This window comes from Astatotilapia calliptera, chromosome 9 (assembly GCF_900246225.1).
Source record: "Astatotilapia calliptera chromosome 9, fAstCal1.2, whole genome shotgun sequence".
In the NCBI taxonomy this organism is placed as follows: Eukaryota; Metazoa; Chordata; class Actinopteri; order Cichliformes; family Cichlidae; genus Astatotilapia; species Astatotilapia calliptera.
In genome coordinates, this window is record NC_039310.1 from 13673501 (window position 1) to 13690495 (window position 16995).

At 38.6% G+C, this 16995-nt stretch overlaps 1 protein-coding gene across 8 annotated transcripts in view; it reads left to right on the plus strand.

The window, feature by feature from the left end:
- relch (RAB11 binding and LisH domain, coiled-coil and HEAT repeat containing) overlaps window positions 1-16995 on the plus strand; it is a 37820-nt gene that overhangs the window by 805 nt on the left and 20020 nt on the right. For 3 of the 8 annotated variants that reach the window (XM_026179383.1, XM_026179378.1, XM_026179377.1), the window contains exons 2-12: window positions 4547-4636; window positions 7278-7349; window positions 7486-7541; window positions 7666-7779; window positions 8011-8205; window positions 8408-8502; window positions 8995-9124; window positions 9320-9477; window positions 12850-12925; window positions 13015-13110; window positions 13926-13949. In XM_026179383.1, the coding sequence (XP_026035168.1) occupies window positions 4547-4636; window positions 7278-7349; window positions 7486-7541; window positions 7666-7779; window positions 8011-8205; window positions 8408-8502; window positions 8995-9124; window positions 9320-9477; window positions 12850-12925; window positions 13015-13110; window positions 13926-13949 (1106 nt within the window). The remainder of the gene's footprint in view (window positions 1-4546; window positions 4637-7277; window positions 7350-7485; window positions 7542-7665; window positions 7780-8010; window positions 8206-8407; window positions 8503-8994; window positions 9125-9319; window positions 9478-12849; window positions 12926-13014; window positions 13111-13925; window positions 13950-16995) is intronic. The other 5 variants (XM_026179380.1, XM_026179381.1, XM_026179379.1 and 2 more) reach the window with 4 other exon arrangements.

Genomic DNA, 16995 nt, shown 5'->3' on the forward strand with positions numbered 1-16995 from the left:
CTGAAAGATAAATACTGGTAGCGTAATAATGCTGGTGACCTGTAGTGATCGCCCAAGTGTAATTTAGCCCTGTAGGAAAACACCCGTCAGAGGTCAGAGGTCAATATCGGCTATAGAAAACAAAAGAGAGGAAGGAGAAGAAGCGGGTGCCTGTACGAACAGCTTTTGCCTTTCCCTGAACCACAGTATTGCTCAAATAGCACATTTGAACGAAGGAGAATTCTACAGTCTTGTAATAATGATAAAACAGGCTTCAGGCTTCCTGAATTAGTTTGAAGCTGTATCATCTGGTCCAGGAGCAAAGTGTCTTGTAAATGGTTGTGTTGCTCTACACAGGTTGCGTCTACCCAGCTAGGGAGATAAAATGTTATTATGTAAAATGTGTACATCTGTTGCACCCTAATCCATTTACAAGACTCATTTTCATTAATCACCATGCACCAACACAGCAGTTGAAGAGTCTGGCAGCAAGGACCTTAGGCAGACCTGCTATGCAAATGGTACCCATGGTCACAGCCTCATCCACAAATAAACAGCACCTGCTATAGTAGAAGCAGTAACTAAAGAGTTAAATCTTGTTAAATAGCAGCAAAAACATTTGTTGTGGCCCCACTTCATACCAGTGAGTCAAGTGAATGTATTTGCACTCAGCATAATGTCTTGACATTAAAGGATTAGCAAATTGGCTACAATGATAGACCATTAGCATTAAAAAATGACCAGATGAAAATATATTGGTCTAACATTTAGAAATGTGTTGACTCAACATTTATTATTGTATTTACTTCATGAATTCATTGTAGACTTCATTAATAGAATTTATAATCTTATAATTCTATAATTTTAGATGTGTGATAGATTAGGAAGCTTATAGGTAGTAAATTGAATTATGTTACACCTACATTCATTGTTCACCACACTAATTTAACAGAAATAAATCTCCCTTCCACTGAAAATGAGGTGCTTTTTTTTCTGTTAGTGTTTTTTGGTGAAAACAGATTGTATCTTGAATAGAAAGTGCCATGTCACACCAGTGGGTGTGTTTGTCTACTTGACTGTTTGAAATTAGCAGGGGGGGAGAGAAAAAAAGTCTTCTTCCAATATCTATTTGGCAGTGAAACATGCACTCAAAATCAAGGCTGACTGATTTTATATCACGGTTTTAAGATGTTTTTGTAGGGTGAGTTTAGTCATTCATTCGAGACATTGCCCTCACGAATGAAAGGATTTTTATCAGTGTGCCAGACTGAATGGCTATGGCTTTTTGCAGCATGTCATTGAAGCTGCACTGCAAATGTAATTTTGACTTTTTCAAATTATGGAACAAGGCTAAATTATGTATTTTTACTGTAGAAGCATTTGGCAGTTTTCCAGCTGAGGGATTCATATAAATAAATGTTAAAACCAGACACAACTATTTTGTATGCAGTGGCAATGAACATTGCCTAAGATCTCAGAAAACCGGAGTATAGTTTTAGGCGTGTGTCTTGGTAGCTGGCCTCAGTCTGGCTTTTCCAGATTGCAAACGGCAGCTAGTCATATTCCTTGTCTTTTTTTTTTCAATCTGTTCAACCTTTATAATTAAATTCTGCCCCTGTATCTATGCCTTAAGGCTACAGCAGTAAACACAAACCACTATAGGATGTGTGTCTTTTAGTATCTCCTATTTCCCAAAAGGTTTGGAACACGGTAAGACCATGAGTTTGAAAGGACCTGACACCTCCCCTGTTGTGCTTGTGACAGGAACATCATAGAGAAGTGGTGTAATCTACAAGCCTGTAGCCTGTAACAATGAGTTGATATGAGGGACAGACTTTGCTGAAGGCCATGTCATTTTTCATCCTAGCATAGCTGATAGTCCAGACCTCATGTGATCTCTGCAATTATCTTTCTTTTCATGTGGGAGAATTTCTCTGCCACATTGCAACATTAGGATTTACTTAAGTTGCTCTTGTTGCTAAAGAAGGAGGGATACTGTTTGGATGTCTGCTTTCTTTTTCTACATTGACAGAACAGCTTGCTATTTCAACAGCCAATTTCTCGTGTGTGTTTTGTTTGTTTTGTTGTTGTTTGTTTTTAAACAAATCCCCTTCAGTGGTTTCTGACTTTGTGATCCTTATGATTGTAAACACTATAAATAAAATAATGTCTAGTTTATGATGACTTATTGTGTTGAAATAAATTTGGTCCATAGATTCTGATGCCTGTTATCAAGTCTGAAGTTAATGAAAAGATGGATATTGCACCTGCAGCATACAGTCTAGAGAGTGTGATAGTTTCCTTGGATAGGTTTCATCCATATAGTGCTATAAATAATACTTTTTTTTTCTTTTCTTTTTTAGATATGTGATACAGGCTAGAATTTAAAACAAAATCTCTCTGAAGAAGTAACAAATCTCTGATGAATCTGAAATGTAATTGGTGTGGTGATTGCAAATAAAAAAAACAAAACTTGTGACTGTGAATCAGCAGTGAGCATGTGTGTGGATAATGACTGTGTTACAAGCTGCATCTGCAGCTGTTGCTCTAGGGCACATGACACAGCATGCCATCTCCCACCACCTTGCTAATTTGCTGCAATGAATTTTGCAGGATTCTCTCTTCACCTCTTGCTAGACAGGCAACTGTTTATTTGTAATCGTTGCAGGAACTTTTGTATTCTTTAAATAGGTTAAATAGAAGCTTCACATTATCAGTTCTAGATCATTTGTGACCACAATTTATGTGCTGTCCTAGTCTGAAATCGGCAAACTACATTTTCAGTGTGCTGCACTCTAATGTAACCTGTCAATAGGAGTATATTGCTGTATTGTATGAATTCACACAGTAAACATGAACATATATTTGATTTTTTTTTCTAATACTATGCAAAGCGATTGAAATGATAACATGCTTAGGAATAGGAAATCCTGACTTGACATAGTAATTTTGTACTGGAAACTGTGCCTCAAATGGCTTTATTCTGTTAGTTTGAGTTGAAAATATTAAGATAAACAGAATCAGTGGTAAAATCTCAATAAGAAATCATCATCATTTATTCACATACATGCATACAGACATACATACACACTGACGTAAATAAAATGATCTGCTGCCAGACAAAAAAGGCTTATTTTCTTAAGACCTAAGATATTTGATCTTGTGTAGGTTTGTGTGCTTGTCTGTGATTCACTTATAATTTGTGCTCCACTTTTTCATCCCATATTTATAACCACAGTTTAAATCAGTCTTGCCAAAAACCTTCCCATTAAATTAAAAGTGCCTGTTGGCTTCCTCCTGACCATTCATCAATATCAGCTCCTAGGCCCTGATGTAAACTCGTGTACCTTAGCTTTCAGTTTATATCTTTTAGCGTTTTCTGTTTTGGCAAGTAGAAAGACAATCATCTGTGTGCGCTTAGGTGTTGTATAATCAGCTGGGGTTGAATAAAGGGAGGTGGTGACAGACTGAAGTGTCAAATCTGTCAAGGAAATGAAAGGTCAACCAGGCTTGGTTTTTTTTTTTTTTTTTTTTTGCACATCAGACATGTACACAAAGGACATCTGCAAATGCCCCCTCACATTATCAAATTACTTTTTTGTTTTTTCTTTTGCTCCGTTCATGCACGCACACCTGCAAACTCTATTACTCACTGTTTTGCCAGATGGATTGCAGCTACTAACAACAAATGTCCTCACACATCATCAGGAAGTAAACATGTTTGGAAGCTTTCTATGCAGGAAAATTAGTTTGCCTGACATCAGCTTGGCAGAACAATGACACTTGTGTAGACAGACATTGGAGAAACACTGTCACTATATCATAAAGTTGCATGGTCGTGAATTTGAACATGACATAAAATATTGTATACGCTTATATAGACAAACCTTATATGTAACAGAAAAAGAAATATTAGTGAAATACATTACTTGTCTACAAAGGGAAATACATGCTGTTTTTTTTTTTCCTTTGATATCTAAGTTTTCCTCAGTCTTTTTTTTTTTTTTTTAAACTCTAGAGGATTTTAACAATCCAAAGTAGTAATATGATCAAAGTTTATAATACAAGTTATAACTTAATGAGTGGAAATGATTTGCTAATTCAGTTAAATTACTCACACAGCTTTTTTTTTTTTTTTTTTGGTCTTTCAGGCCAACAAGGTCACATGACTTGACATTGTACTGTATCTTGATATCAGAGAACAAACAGGCCAATCTCACACTTGCGTTGCTGTGGAAAGAAAGCCAACACCATTGACTTAGCTATCAGAGCAGCCTAGCCCAGTGAAATATGAGCAAAGAGTGTGCTTATTTATCACCTTTATGTTCCTTCTCTTAGCACCTGCCTACCCTTGTGTATAGTTGGTGGAATTAATAGTTTGGAAGTGGGTTTTACCACACTGAAGCTGATCCTATTATTTCATAGAGAAGAATCTATAGAGCACCATGTAGGCTGCACAGTTAAATTTTTCAACTGTGAGCTCTTGGGGAGTGCAATCATTTAGCTGTATGGTTATGCAGGTGTATACTTGTCTCACTTCTGTCTCTGTGTCTGTGTTTTTGTTCAGATCGAGCAGGCAGCATCAGCACCTTAGACTCTCTGGACTTTGCTCGTTACTCAGATGACGGTAACCGAGAGACAGACGAACGGGTGGCAGGTAAGATGAACCATACGGTCAGGGCTCAAAACAAGAGGCCTAGCTTACACTGGGGATAAAAGATCGGGAGAGTAGACAATGACTGAATGGGAGCGCCGTGGAATATGGCAAAATGAAATCTAAAAGCTGCTTTAATAACAACGATGACCAGTAATAAATAAACTCTGCTTAATAACACAAATGTGTTTCTGTCAGTCCTGCTTTATTAGGGATAAATTAGTCACATTTTTCTCTTTTTAAGTTCATTGAGGTCTTTGTGCCTCCTCTCACGAACCGTCACACAGCAAAACCAGTCTGTGGTATTTTTGGTACCAAACATGTATCAGCATTATTTAAAAAGCGCACTCTCCCCCGCCCTCCCCTCTCAATGGCTCATTCGTGACACACAGTCTGATAGTTTTAGCTAAACACATTAACAGCTCCTCCTGACGCCAATGATGTGTCATCACACCATTGGGTTTAAGAACAGGTGTTCATTTACTGGCATATTGCCTTTTTTCAGGTGTTGTGTGGTGAGCATTTTTATGCCGTGGACTAAAGGAAAAAATAAATGAGTAAGCCTTTGATATTTATGTAGAATGCCGAACGCAAAATGGGATCAGGCAGGGACTATGTGTATTAACCAAATCCCCTTCTGGTTTTAATTTTGTAGTTTCACAATCCTCAAGATGAAGACATTAATGTTTAGCCATGAGAAGTCTGCTAGATTATAAGGGTTAAAGCTAGTAACAGTTTTCTGCAGCCATCCACACATTTTAAAAGTAAGTGTGTGTAAGTGTGTGTCCCAAAACTGTGCCTAAACTGTTAAAGTGGTGGATTATGTTGTGTATTTTTGTTTGTTTTTTTTGTTTTTGTTTTTTTACATTAAATTTGTTTTCCCTTCCACTGTACATGAATATTAAGGGTGAGAAATAGATTGTAGAGCATGGTGGGATGGGGGATGGCATATAGATTGTCCTATGAATATAAATGTCATTTAATTTAAATGTGTATGTTGCATTCTGATGGTAAAGTCTTGGGTAACGCCAGTTAATGCACCAATAATGTAAATGCGGGAAACGCTTGCTTCTGGTTTGGGGCTTTTATCAGTTGAGAAAAACGATGACATGAAGTAAGGGCCCAGTTAAAACCATGCAGCAGAGATGTTGGTTCCACCTCACACCTCCAAATTATGCATCATTTTTAAAAATGACTATTCACACACTGCCCTTTCTACCAAATTGCCATGTTTCCCTTCCTCTCTCTTTACTTTTGAAACATCCCCACTCTCATTCCGCTCAACTTGTTCTTCTTGTAAGAGCCCTGCCCCCAGCTGTCTGACTCTGGGTTTTCTGGCTTTCTCCGTTGACGTTGATCAAACCCCAGTAAAATACTGGACAAGTCACTCCATCCAGTCTAGCTTTTTGCTTTTATTTATTTATTTTTCCTTCTCTTCCCGTTATTCAGTTCTTGGTTTTCCATTTTGTTGCGTTTGCATCCTGTGCACTTGATCTGCTAGGAAGGTCTGAATGGTAACTCGGTTTCCTCTGGCAGAAATTTACTATTTTTTAATGCTCAGAAATTGGCTTTGACCTTTATATGGAAATTCAGACTGTTTCCTGAAAATGTTTTTCAGCTTTTTGTTATTTATTATTTTTTTTTTTAAGCTCTTCTTTATAGCGTGAAACCTGGTTTCACGCTATAAAGAAGTGTGAAACCAACAGCAGCCTTAAACCTTAAGTGACACATGTTGGGGAAACAAGAGACGGACCAAATTGCAGATTTTTCAGTGCACAGCTATGCAACATAGTTTTCCTGCTCCATTGCTTATTACTTTTTGCGTGTGTTTTTAATCTAACATGTCTTAAGACCTTGTGTGTTCTTTAAAGAAGAAATCAGTATGAATCTAGCATTTACCATTTTTACTTACAGATTAAAAATAAACATTTTTATAAATAATACCTTCTGCTCCTTCTGATAGTATATAAGATGCCAGAAACAGCTTCCTCGAGTTTCTATGATTGGCTTGATCGTGTTATGTTTTTTTTATTTTTTTTTTATTTGTTTTGCAAAGTCAAAGTCAAGAAAGACGAGTCTAAATCGGTAACCTAGCAAAGAATGCCAAACTCACGTTTTGTCTGTTAGCTGAAATAGCTTTATGTTGTGGTGTTCATAGTGTGATGGTCTTGTCTCTTAAGAACAAAACATTTGAGCATTGGCTGTCCCTTGAGTGGCTTGAATTAAAATGTGTAAATTACTTATTACTTATAAAAACCTGTGTCAGACAGCTCCTAGTTTATCAAGGATACATTTTAGTAGCCTGAATGGATTTATTTGCCTCTCAGCTACAATGTAGGTAAATTTGGACTTCCATTTGTTAAGTATTAATGAGAGGAAAACAAGGGCAGGAAATTCTATCATTGAGCTGCGTCTCAATGCAGAAAACACACCTGTCCAAGAAACATCTTGCCAGCTTTACCATAGTCCTCTGCTGCATGCGTTCCTTAGACCCATGATTTGCATGCATCCTTTTTTGTTTTGTTTTTATGACTTTTTAATCTTTTGTGTCATTGTTTGGTTTTTCATACCCATCTGTTTTATTTGTTTGTTCCCTGTCTTTGGTTGGATGCACTTCCTGTGTGTGTTGTCACTTCCTGTCCAGTGCTGGAGTTTGAGCTACGGAAAGCAAAGGAGACCATTCAGGCTCTGCGCGCCAACTTGACTCAGGCAGCAGGTGTGGCGCACTTTTAACTTCTTCTCCACCTGAACCCTTTTTGTTACAGCTTTCTCTCTTTTTGTCAGAGAATTCCTTTTGGTGAGTGATGCTCAGCATCCTTTCAAATTTATCTCATATATTCTCAATTTCTCAGAGAGCGAAGTGCCCTCTCAGGAGAGAAAAAACTACAAGTCAAGCCCTGAAATTCAGGTGGGGGATTTACAAGCTTTCTAATTTTTCCTTTGTGGTGAAATGAGTGAAGAATGAACGAATGTGTCCCTTTAAACCTTTGTGAGAACATTGCCGTGATCGACCTTGTTCTTCTCTGCCTCAGGAGCCTATCCGCCCACTGGAGAAAAGAGCCTTAAACTTCCTTGTGAATGAGTATTTATTGAAAAATGAATACAAACTCTCATCCATCACCTTCTCTGATGAAAATGATGATCAGGTAAAGGATGGTAAATGCCTAACTGGAGTTAGTCTTTTATTTTTAAAATTAGGTCTGTCTCCTTTTCAACAAAAAAAAAAAACAAAAAACATCCTAATTCATAAGAAAGTACTGAAGGTAGTATGAATAATTTAAACTTGTACTTGCACATAATTGTGTAATGCAAAGGAAGAGCCCATGCCTGACACAAATGACAATTACTAAACTGTTTTGCTTTATGTTTCTTCCCAGGACTTTGAGTTGTGGGATGATGTTGGCCTCAACATCCCCAAACCCCCCGACCTGTTGCAGCTCTACAGAAGCTGTGGCACCCCCCTCCCTTCTCCTCGGGACACAGCTGATGTGTCAGTTGGAGTGGATTTTGTCGATCTTCCTGGAAACTGCATTGCCCAAGATCCACTAAAGAAGCCTGACCTTTCACAACAGGTGTGTGTACGCTGAGTTGAACCTGTTTTATTGCTTTGTATTCCTTCTAGTACCAGAGAGATTCATTGAGAAAAGGCTGTGAAACTAAACGCAAAGTGATTTTTCTCTTTCAGTTAAATCTGAAGAAGTTGTGACTTCAGAGCTCCGGCTCTTGAGCTGAGTTTGTAATTTGTCTGCATTATGTTTTTTTTCTTCTCTTTAGCAGCAGACAGAAGTCGTGCAAGAGTTGGAGTACCAGATAAGCCTCCTCAATAATGAGAAGCAGAACCTAGCAGAGCAGATAAAGAAACTGCAATGGTGTGTGCTTGAGTGCATGTCTGTGCTCGTATACTATTCTTTTTGAAAAACTCTGAAGTCTTTGATCCTGACAAGGTTTCCAACATTCATAGCTCTTTCACTGCATGTCATTTCAGCAAGAACATTTACCCCTTCTACTGCTGAGCAAAGAGTCAGCAGAAGTATTCATTAAAAAAAAAAGTCTCAGAAGTTTTCAGTTTCTATAACCGTGACCAAAACTGGCCATGGTGTAAAACCAGATTGGAAATTTCTCCCAAGCACCACAGCTGCATGAAATTACAGAGGAAACTTTGGTCTGATGAAAAAGTGGAACTTAATTTTCTTGTCATGTGAAGTCTTTAATTGACACCATCAGGATTCTGACCAATTTTACTGAACAGTTCAAGCATGACTTTGATGGTAGGGCTGAAACAGTCAATTGTCTCGTTCACTTGCTGCTTGATTAAGTATGTAGTATTTTTTGACTTATGTTATGTTACCTCTGCCCCACAGTGAGATTCAAACACTGAAGAGGACAGTTTCCTCCCCGCCTCCAACCACTTTGGACCTGGGCTCTCAGAATACACCTAACACTTCTTCCTCTTCTGCTACCACTGCTTGCTCCGCTGACCCTCTTTCTGTGGTATGTGGTCATTTTGAATATGTAAAGCACAGGCTTATTTAAATGTCTACCAGTCACACAGTTTTCTATAGTAAATTTTTAAAAAAAGCAAGAAGAAAGGAAAATCATTCAGTCTGTATGACGGTTTCTCTGTAGTTTGTTACAAGCCCAAATATTTGACCCTATAATGCTAACATCTTGTAGTCTTATCCTCAGCCTCCCATGGATAATGGCAAGTATCTGGACATCCGAGGGGTTTCAGAGCCTGACAATAACGCAGACAACCTCTCTACTCAGAACACATCACAATTCCACCCACAGACTCACAGCAAGCTGAAGAATAAGCCACCTGTCCAGTTTGATCAGCCAAACAGGTGAGTGAAAATTCAGGCATGAAAAAAAAACTTGCAAAACAAAGACCCAACTTTCCTAACATTTCCTGTATCAAGGAATGCAAATATGATGCTCAAATGTAAACAAAAAATATAGGGCTTTTTTTAATACCCGTGTGACATATGTAAATCCACTAACTGCCTGAGTCTAAAACCTGTGGACATCCCTTGAGATGTCCTGCCAGGCCTTTAGTGCAGCCAAATTCAGTTGCTGATTGTGTATCTTTGTGCTTTCAGTTTTATCTTCAGTAACAGCAGCTTTGCAACATTTGTCTGAATATGACAGGGTATAGCCCTGTACAGTTCACAGTTCATCGTGTTACTGTTATCAACAGTCACATCAATAATTGAAACTACAGGGTGGGCCATTTATATGGATGCACCGTAATAACATGGGAATGGTTGGTGATATTAAAGTCCTGTTTGTGGCACATTAGTATATGTGAGGGGGCAAACTCCTCAAGATGGGTGGTGACCAAGGTGGCCAATTAGAAGTCGGCCATCTTGGATACAACTTTTGTCTTTTCAATAGGAAGAGGGCCATGTGACACATCAAACTTATTGGTAATGTCACAAGAAAAACAATGGTGTGCTTGGTTTCAACGTAACTTTATTCTTTCATGAGTTATTTATAAGTTTCTGACCACTTATAAAATGTGTTCAATGTGCTGCCCATTGTGTTGGATTGTCAATGCAACCCTCGTCTCCCACTCTTCACACACTGATAGCAACACCGCAGGAGAAATGCCAGCACAGGCATCCAGTATCCGTAGTTTCAGGTGCTGCACATCTCGTATCTTCACACCATAGACAATTCCCTTCAGATGACCCCAAAGATAAAAGTCTAAGGGGGTCAGATCGGGAGACCTTAAGGGGGCCATTCAACTGGCCCACGACGACCAATCCACTTTCCAGGAAACTGTTCATCTAGGAATGCTCGGACCTGGCACCCATAATGTGGTGGTGCACCATCTTGCTGGAAAAACTCAGGGAACGTGCCAGCTTCAGTGCATAAAGAGGGAAACAGATCATCATGTAGCAATTTCAAATATCCAGTGGTCTTGAGGTTTCCATTGATGAAGAATGGACCCACTATCGTTGTACCCCATATACCACACCAAACCATCACTTTTGTTGTTCCAACAGTCTTGGAGGGATCCATCCAATGTGGGTTAGTGTCAGACCAATAGCGGTGGTTTTGTTGGTTAACTTCACCATTCACATAAAAGTTTGCCTCATCACTGAACAAAATCTTCTGTGTGAACTGAGGGTCCTGTTCCAATTTTTGTTTTGCCCATTCTGCAAATTCTGTGCGCCGATCTGGGTCATCCTCGTTAAGATGCTGCAGTAGCTGGAGTTTGTAAGGGAGCCATTTGTGAGTAGCTAATATCCGCCGAAGGGATGTTCGACTAATGCCACTCTCCAGTGACATGTGGCGAGTGCTACACTGTGGGCTCTGGCTGAATGAAGCTAGGACAGCCACTGATGTTTCTTCATTAGTGACAGTTTTCTTGCGTCCACATTTTGGCAAATCCAACACTGAACCAGTTTCACGAAACTTAGCAAGCAGTTTGCTAACTGTAGCATGGGAGATGGGTGGTCTCGTAGGGTGTCTTGCATTAAAATCTGCTGCAATGACCCGGTTACTGCGTTCACCAGATATCAACACAATTTCGATCCGCTCCTCACGTGTTAACCTCTTTGACATGTCAATGGCTGTGAACAAAGAGAAACTTGTAAATAACTCATGAAAGAATAAAGTTACGTTGAAACCAAGCACACCATTGTTTTTCTTGTGACATTACCAATAAGTTTGATGTGTCACATGGCCCTCTTCATATTGAAAAGACAAAAGTTGTATCCAAGATGGCCGACTTCTAATTGGCCACCTTGGTCACCACCGATCTTGAGGAGTTTTCCCCCTCACATATACTAATGTGCCACAAACAGGACTTTAATATCACCAACCATTCCCATGTTATTACGGTGCATCCATTTAAATGTCCCACCCTGTAGAGAGCTGGTCCAACTGGCAGCCATATGTGTTCACGCTGCCTCCGCCATGTTAGACAGATAATGTGGTATGCTTCAGACTGTGAGGTCTCAAAACTTTTCTCACCATTTTGATACAAGATAAACCTGGTTTCATTTGTTCAGATAGGTGCATGCTCTTTTAGTCTGGCAAAGTCCAATATAGCCATCTGTTCTTCAGAGTGTGCCTTCCTCTAAGCCCTGCATTTGCCTTCATAAAAGGCGTGTCTTGATTGTAGACTTTGACAGTGATAGAACTACTTAAGACAGTGTTATTGACTCAGATTGTTAATTTGGCCACTCCTAAAGTTTTTGCCGTTTGCCTGAGAGGTATGTTTTAGTTTTTCAGCCTAAGGATGGCCTCTTTCATTTACATTGACATCTCTTTGGACGTCATTGGAAAGTTCCAGTGAAGTTCCAGCTATCAAATTAGACGCTCAATACTTGGAATCAACTCCAGATATTTTGTCTGCTTAAATTTTAATGGAATAACAAATGAAGAGGCCTCACTGGGCATGAACTGCTCATCAGTCAATTGTCCAGTGACCTGGCGCTTTTGAAAATGGGGGGACTAAACTTAAAAGTGGCTGTAAATTCTAAGCAGTTAATGTAATATCTGTTAAAAGCTAAAGCTGAATAAAAGCTAAAAATTCTGCACTTTTACGGTTAGATTTTTTTGTTTATTTATTTAATTTAAAATGTAAAATTCTCTGTGGGGGTTTGAAGGCCAAAAAGAAAAAAATATATAGTTGTAAAAATTATTAGAACCAACCGTGTCTACTACAGCCACGTTGGCCATTTTTGTGTAGTCACTAAATGTAGCCACTAGATGGAGGTAGTTATTCGTCTTTGTCTAAAACCAGGTATTAGGTTGTGTGGCTGCCCTCTTGAGTAAGAAAGTGTATTGTGCTTTAAACTAGTCATCACTGAAACTGAGCTTTCATTCATTTAATGTTTTTTTTTTTTTTTTTCTTATTTGTGTCCCACCTATGATGTATTATTTTTAATGATATTTTTTGATGTTTCATTATTTTTATCATTTAAATATGTGTTCCCTTAAAAAAACAAAATCTGATTTATGTGGTGCTAAAAGAAAAAAGTGAGTGGTGCGTTACTGTTAGTCAGCCACCTGCTATTCTTAGTACTGTGGTAATGTCACGTTACATGGGAGAGTGGCAGCACTAACCTCAGTGGCAGGGTAATCTATTCCAGTCCTCAATCATTCAACGGTCAGGACATTCTCCAGAGCACTTGTGGTGTACAGATTAAGTGTTGCAGACTGTAGTGACTGTTTTTGGTCTTTTGTTTTTTGTGGTGTCTCAGGAAGTTATCTCCGGCCTTCCAGCAAGCCTTGTTGTCCTTCTGCAGAATGTGCTCCGACAGCCGCCTAGGAGCAGAGGTCAGGAGCACACATTTCATATACAGATTAAAAAAAAGAAAAGAAGTAAATTTAGGAAAAACGGAATATAATGTCCCTCCTGTTCCCAGGTGTCTCGTATAGCAGACAGCGAGGAGAGTGTGATGCTAATGCTGGGTCGCTGTCTCCCTCACATCGTCCCTAATGTCCTTCTTGCTAAACGAGAGGTAAACCTGCTTGTGCTGGTCATCCTGCCCTCTTCTTCTCCTCCCTGTTTCCCCATTCATTGTCACCATCACAGGCTTCTTGTTTTAATAACCAATAGATACACACAGAGCAGCAAGGATGAGAATAGGTTAAAAAAAGTAGTTGGTCATTCACAACTACTAAAGTTTCCTCTAAACTGTGTATTTATAATGTAGAGGGGAAACGACTCTAAACAGCTTAATGTGGTTATTGTCAGTAGTTTTGGTAGTAATGGTGCCAATTTGACAACTTTGCAAACATATTATTCCATTGGTGATTCATCCACTTCACCATCTGCTGTTATGTGAAATATTGCTGCTATATTACTGAAATATTACTGCTTTAAAGGAACATTACCCCCTTTTTTTTCTCCCTTTTGTGCCTAAACTGTTCTCACAATATGAATATGAACTGTAGAGTTACACATTGTGCAAAGGCTGTTTTCTTGGCAATAGTGGGATTTGTGTGATTTCTGTTTTTTGAGATAATTAAATCAATGTCTCAAACTTGATGATGCACAAAGCGCCTTTGTCCTTGTGTTGCCTTTTTGTCGTTCCCCAAGCGATACGAATATAGAGTTGGAGACATTTTTACCTGCCAGATCCTGCTGACTTGTGTCTTATCTATTGATATGTCGGGTCACCTTCTTTTGTCATGGCATTTGTTTTTCAGAAGTCCTCATCATTTTTCCTCTGCATTTTTTCCTCTCATATTTGCTGTCCTTTTGCCTTCACGGTTTTTTTCTTCTCTTTTCGTCTCACTCATTCTCTCACTCTCATGCATGCCTCTCTTCTAGAGAATGGTTGCGCATCTTTGCCAGGTGAGTCTTTCACGCACTCATTTGCATGATTCTCACATGTAGATCAGAAAAGTGTAACTAATGCCAATTCCTTCTGCTGCAAAACCGCTGTCACTAAATATATTTTCACACATGCGCTGCAGCCCTGAACTTTTTCTTACCTGAGAGAAATGCATGAGATAACAAATGTCCAACTCAGTTGGATCGGACAATAGCTTCACTTAAGCACAGGTGAAGTGGAATTATTTCCTGTGAGAACAGACAACAGTGGGAAAATATCCTGGCATAACGCTCTTGAAGTTGTTTGAAATCCAACTATAAGCTCTGATTTTCCATATTTATTATTTTTTGCAAATACAGTCTGCAATCCTGTAACGGTGACACTGAAAAATAGTGTGTACCCAAAAAGTAAGTTGCGTTGCAGTTTTGGGGCCAAATTTATTAACAGAACATTCCAGAGCAAATCACACTCCTTGGGGGTTGCTATCTACTCGTTAAGAGGTATAATGGCAGTTTTGTAACTGTGAGGTGTGGCTGTTGTTTGGCTAATGTGGCTGTCATTCTCACTAGGAGTGTTCTTTATTTGAAATGCCAGGGGGAGGTTTTTGTCAGAATGAGTGTGTAATTAACACAGGTGAACGGTTTAGAGCTGAGCACAGTGCCATAGCTATGAGCTATAGCTGTTCACTGTGTCCTCGCCCTATATAGAGCAGACCTTAAATGATTTGCGCAGTTTCATTTTTATTCATGTTTCTAAACAGAGATTTGGTCATGAAAAAACTAAGAGAGCCTGCTCGTCTTTTTCTCAGCAGTGTGCACATCACACAGAGCAATGTAACATTACGAACACTGCTGTGAAAAAGTATTTGCCGCCCTACCCGAGTCCTCATTTTTTTTGCATATTTGCATCAGTTACATGCAAATTTGGGGGAAAAAAAGGTTAAAATATCAATACTGCAGTCTAAATATCAGGAGAGCAAATCAATTTGCTTTCAGATGTGTGGCTGGTTTGATCATTAAACAAATTTCAATATTAATCAAAGATAACCCAAGTAAATACAAAATGCAGCTTCGTCATTTGTGTGACAAATATGCAAAAATATAAGAAATTAATAAGGGGGCAAATACTTTTTCACTCCACTTTAATTTGGTTTCTTTTATGGTTTTGTTTGATTTTAAATGTGTCCAGTACCGATTCTGTTACATATCATATTAAAATGTCTCGCTGTCAAAATTAAATTTATGTGACTAAGACACATCTGCAGTGTACTAAATTAATGCCTGTCTTTGTGCAAAAGAACAATGACTCCATTTACACACAGCTGGAGTAACTTCAGTAACATGCAAATCTCTCAACGTCTGATCTTATATAACGTTTAGTGTTCTATATGTCCTGCAGGACCCATACATTTTATGTTTATATAGCAGTCTTGATTAAAGAAGCCCTTCTCTGGATAAATAGGGATAAATAATAGTGTTATTTATCCTGAGAATTGCTGCCTGAACCTCTTAGACCCCACAAAGTCTCAATCAGTATGAGTTGAATTCCCCTTCAGCTGCCTGAGTCTGAATTACCATACTGTTTCTGAAGAGAAAGTGTTTATACTGTAATTTCTCTATTTTTTTTTATTTTTTATTTTTTTTCCATTTAGCAGAAAGTAGCAGAACGATCACTCGCTTATCTGATCTGCTTGTTTTGTTTTGGGTTTTTTTGTTTTGTTTTTTCCATTAAATTGGGTTGGTCTCTTATAGAAATGAGCCGCCTACATCTGTTTGTACATTAGTGTGTTGTTAGTAGATCAGCTGCTGTTTCAGCTCCTTACAGCACATTCTTGCAGTTGCAACCTCACACTGATTTGCCCTGTTTTGTAAATCAGGCCCTTAGTCTTAATATGCCATGCTGTACGATATGTCTCTTCAATTCGCTCACCTTTGATTTATTAAGCTCATCAGACATGGGCCCAATCAGTCTAATCTCTTTAAGTGTCTAAATGCCAAAGATTTTGAAACTGTTTTGATAAATATCAGTTTAGCAACTGTTTGATAAATGGGGTTGTGCTCTATTTTTAAATCTGAAAACCTGGAGAAAAAAGGTTTTAAAATCCCAAATCTTGATGATTAGGTGACTTAACGAAATGCAGCCAGCTTTCTTCCTGCAACTGATTGGTTTTAAGTGCTTTTGTTTCCACAAACAAAAGTGTTTTTTTTTGTTTTGTTTTTTGTTTTTTACTGAGAAGAGTAGGAAAGGAGATTTGAAAAAACAATAAAACAAAAAATGTTGCATTAGCAAGAAATTACTCTTTAAAAGCTGACACCTGCACAGGTGTTCTATGTGTGTCCATGCGTAACATAAGTGCAGCGCATGAAATTTTATACAAGGAACTGAAACTTGATCGGAAACCAAATGGATATACTGAAAGAGGTAAATCTAGTTGGAGTAGTCTTTGGTCGGGCTGCTTTGCATATCACCATGGTTATGAGGTTTTAATCAACCCCCAGGCAGTTATGGAGAACTTAATCTCTTTTAAAAATCAAGAAAAACAAACTGAAGGGAGAAAAGGCTGGCAGGAAAAAAAAAAAAAAGTAAATGCAGCAGCGCATTAAGACTTCTTGAATAGTTGGACTTTGTACAATATCCGTTAGATTCACAGACCATGACTGTGTGTGTGTGTGTGTGTGTGTGTGTGTGTGTGTGTGTGTGTGTGTGTGTGTGTGTGTGTGTACACACATACTCACACCCACACAGATAAAGCTGCCCGTGCTTCCGTATTGCAGGCTTGACCCTTCTAACCAGCACGACCCTGGAGACACGCCTTTACTTGTTTGAATGTGAAACCCTCTTAAGGACAAAAGGTGTTTGACTTAAAACGATAGTATGACACACTGAAACACTGCCTGCCACCTGGCTGTATTAGCAGATGCTGTAAATCATCAAACCCTGTGTTTTTCTTAAATTTAAAGGATTGCATTGCAACACTTTTTTTTCCTTTTTTTTTTTTTTTTTTTGGTCAAAAACATTATTTTGTAGTAATTTGCTACAGTACTATTTTTATATAGACTTTCCAGG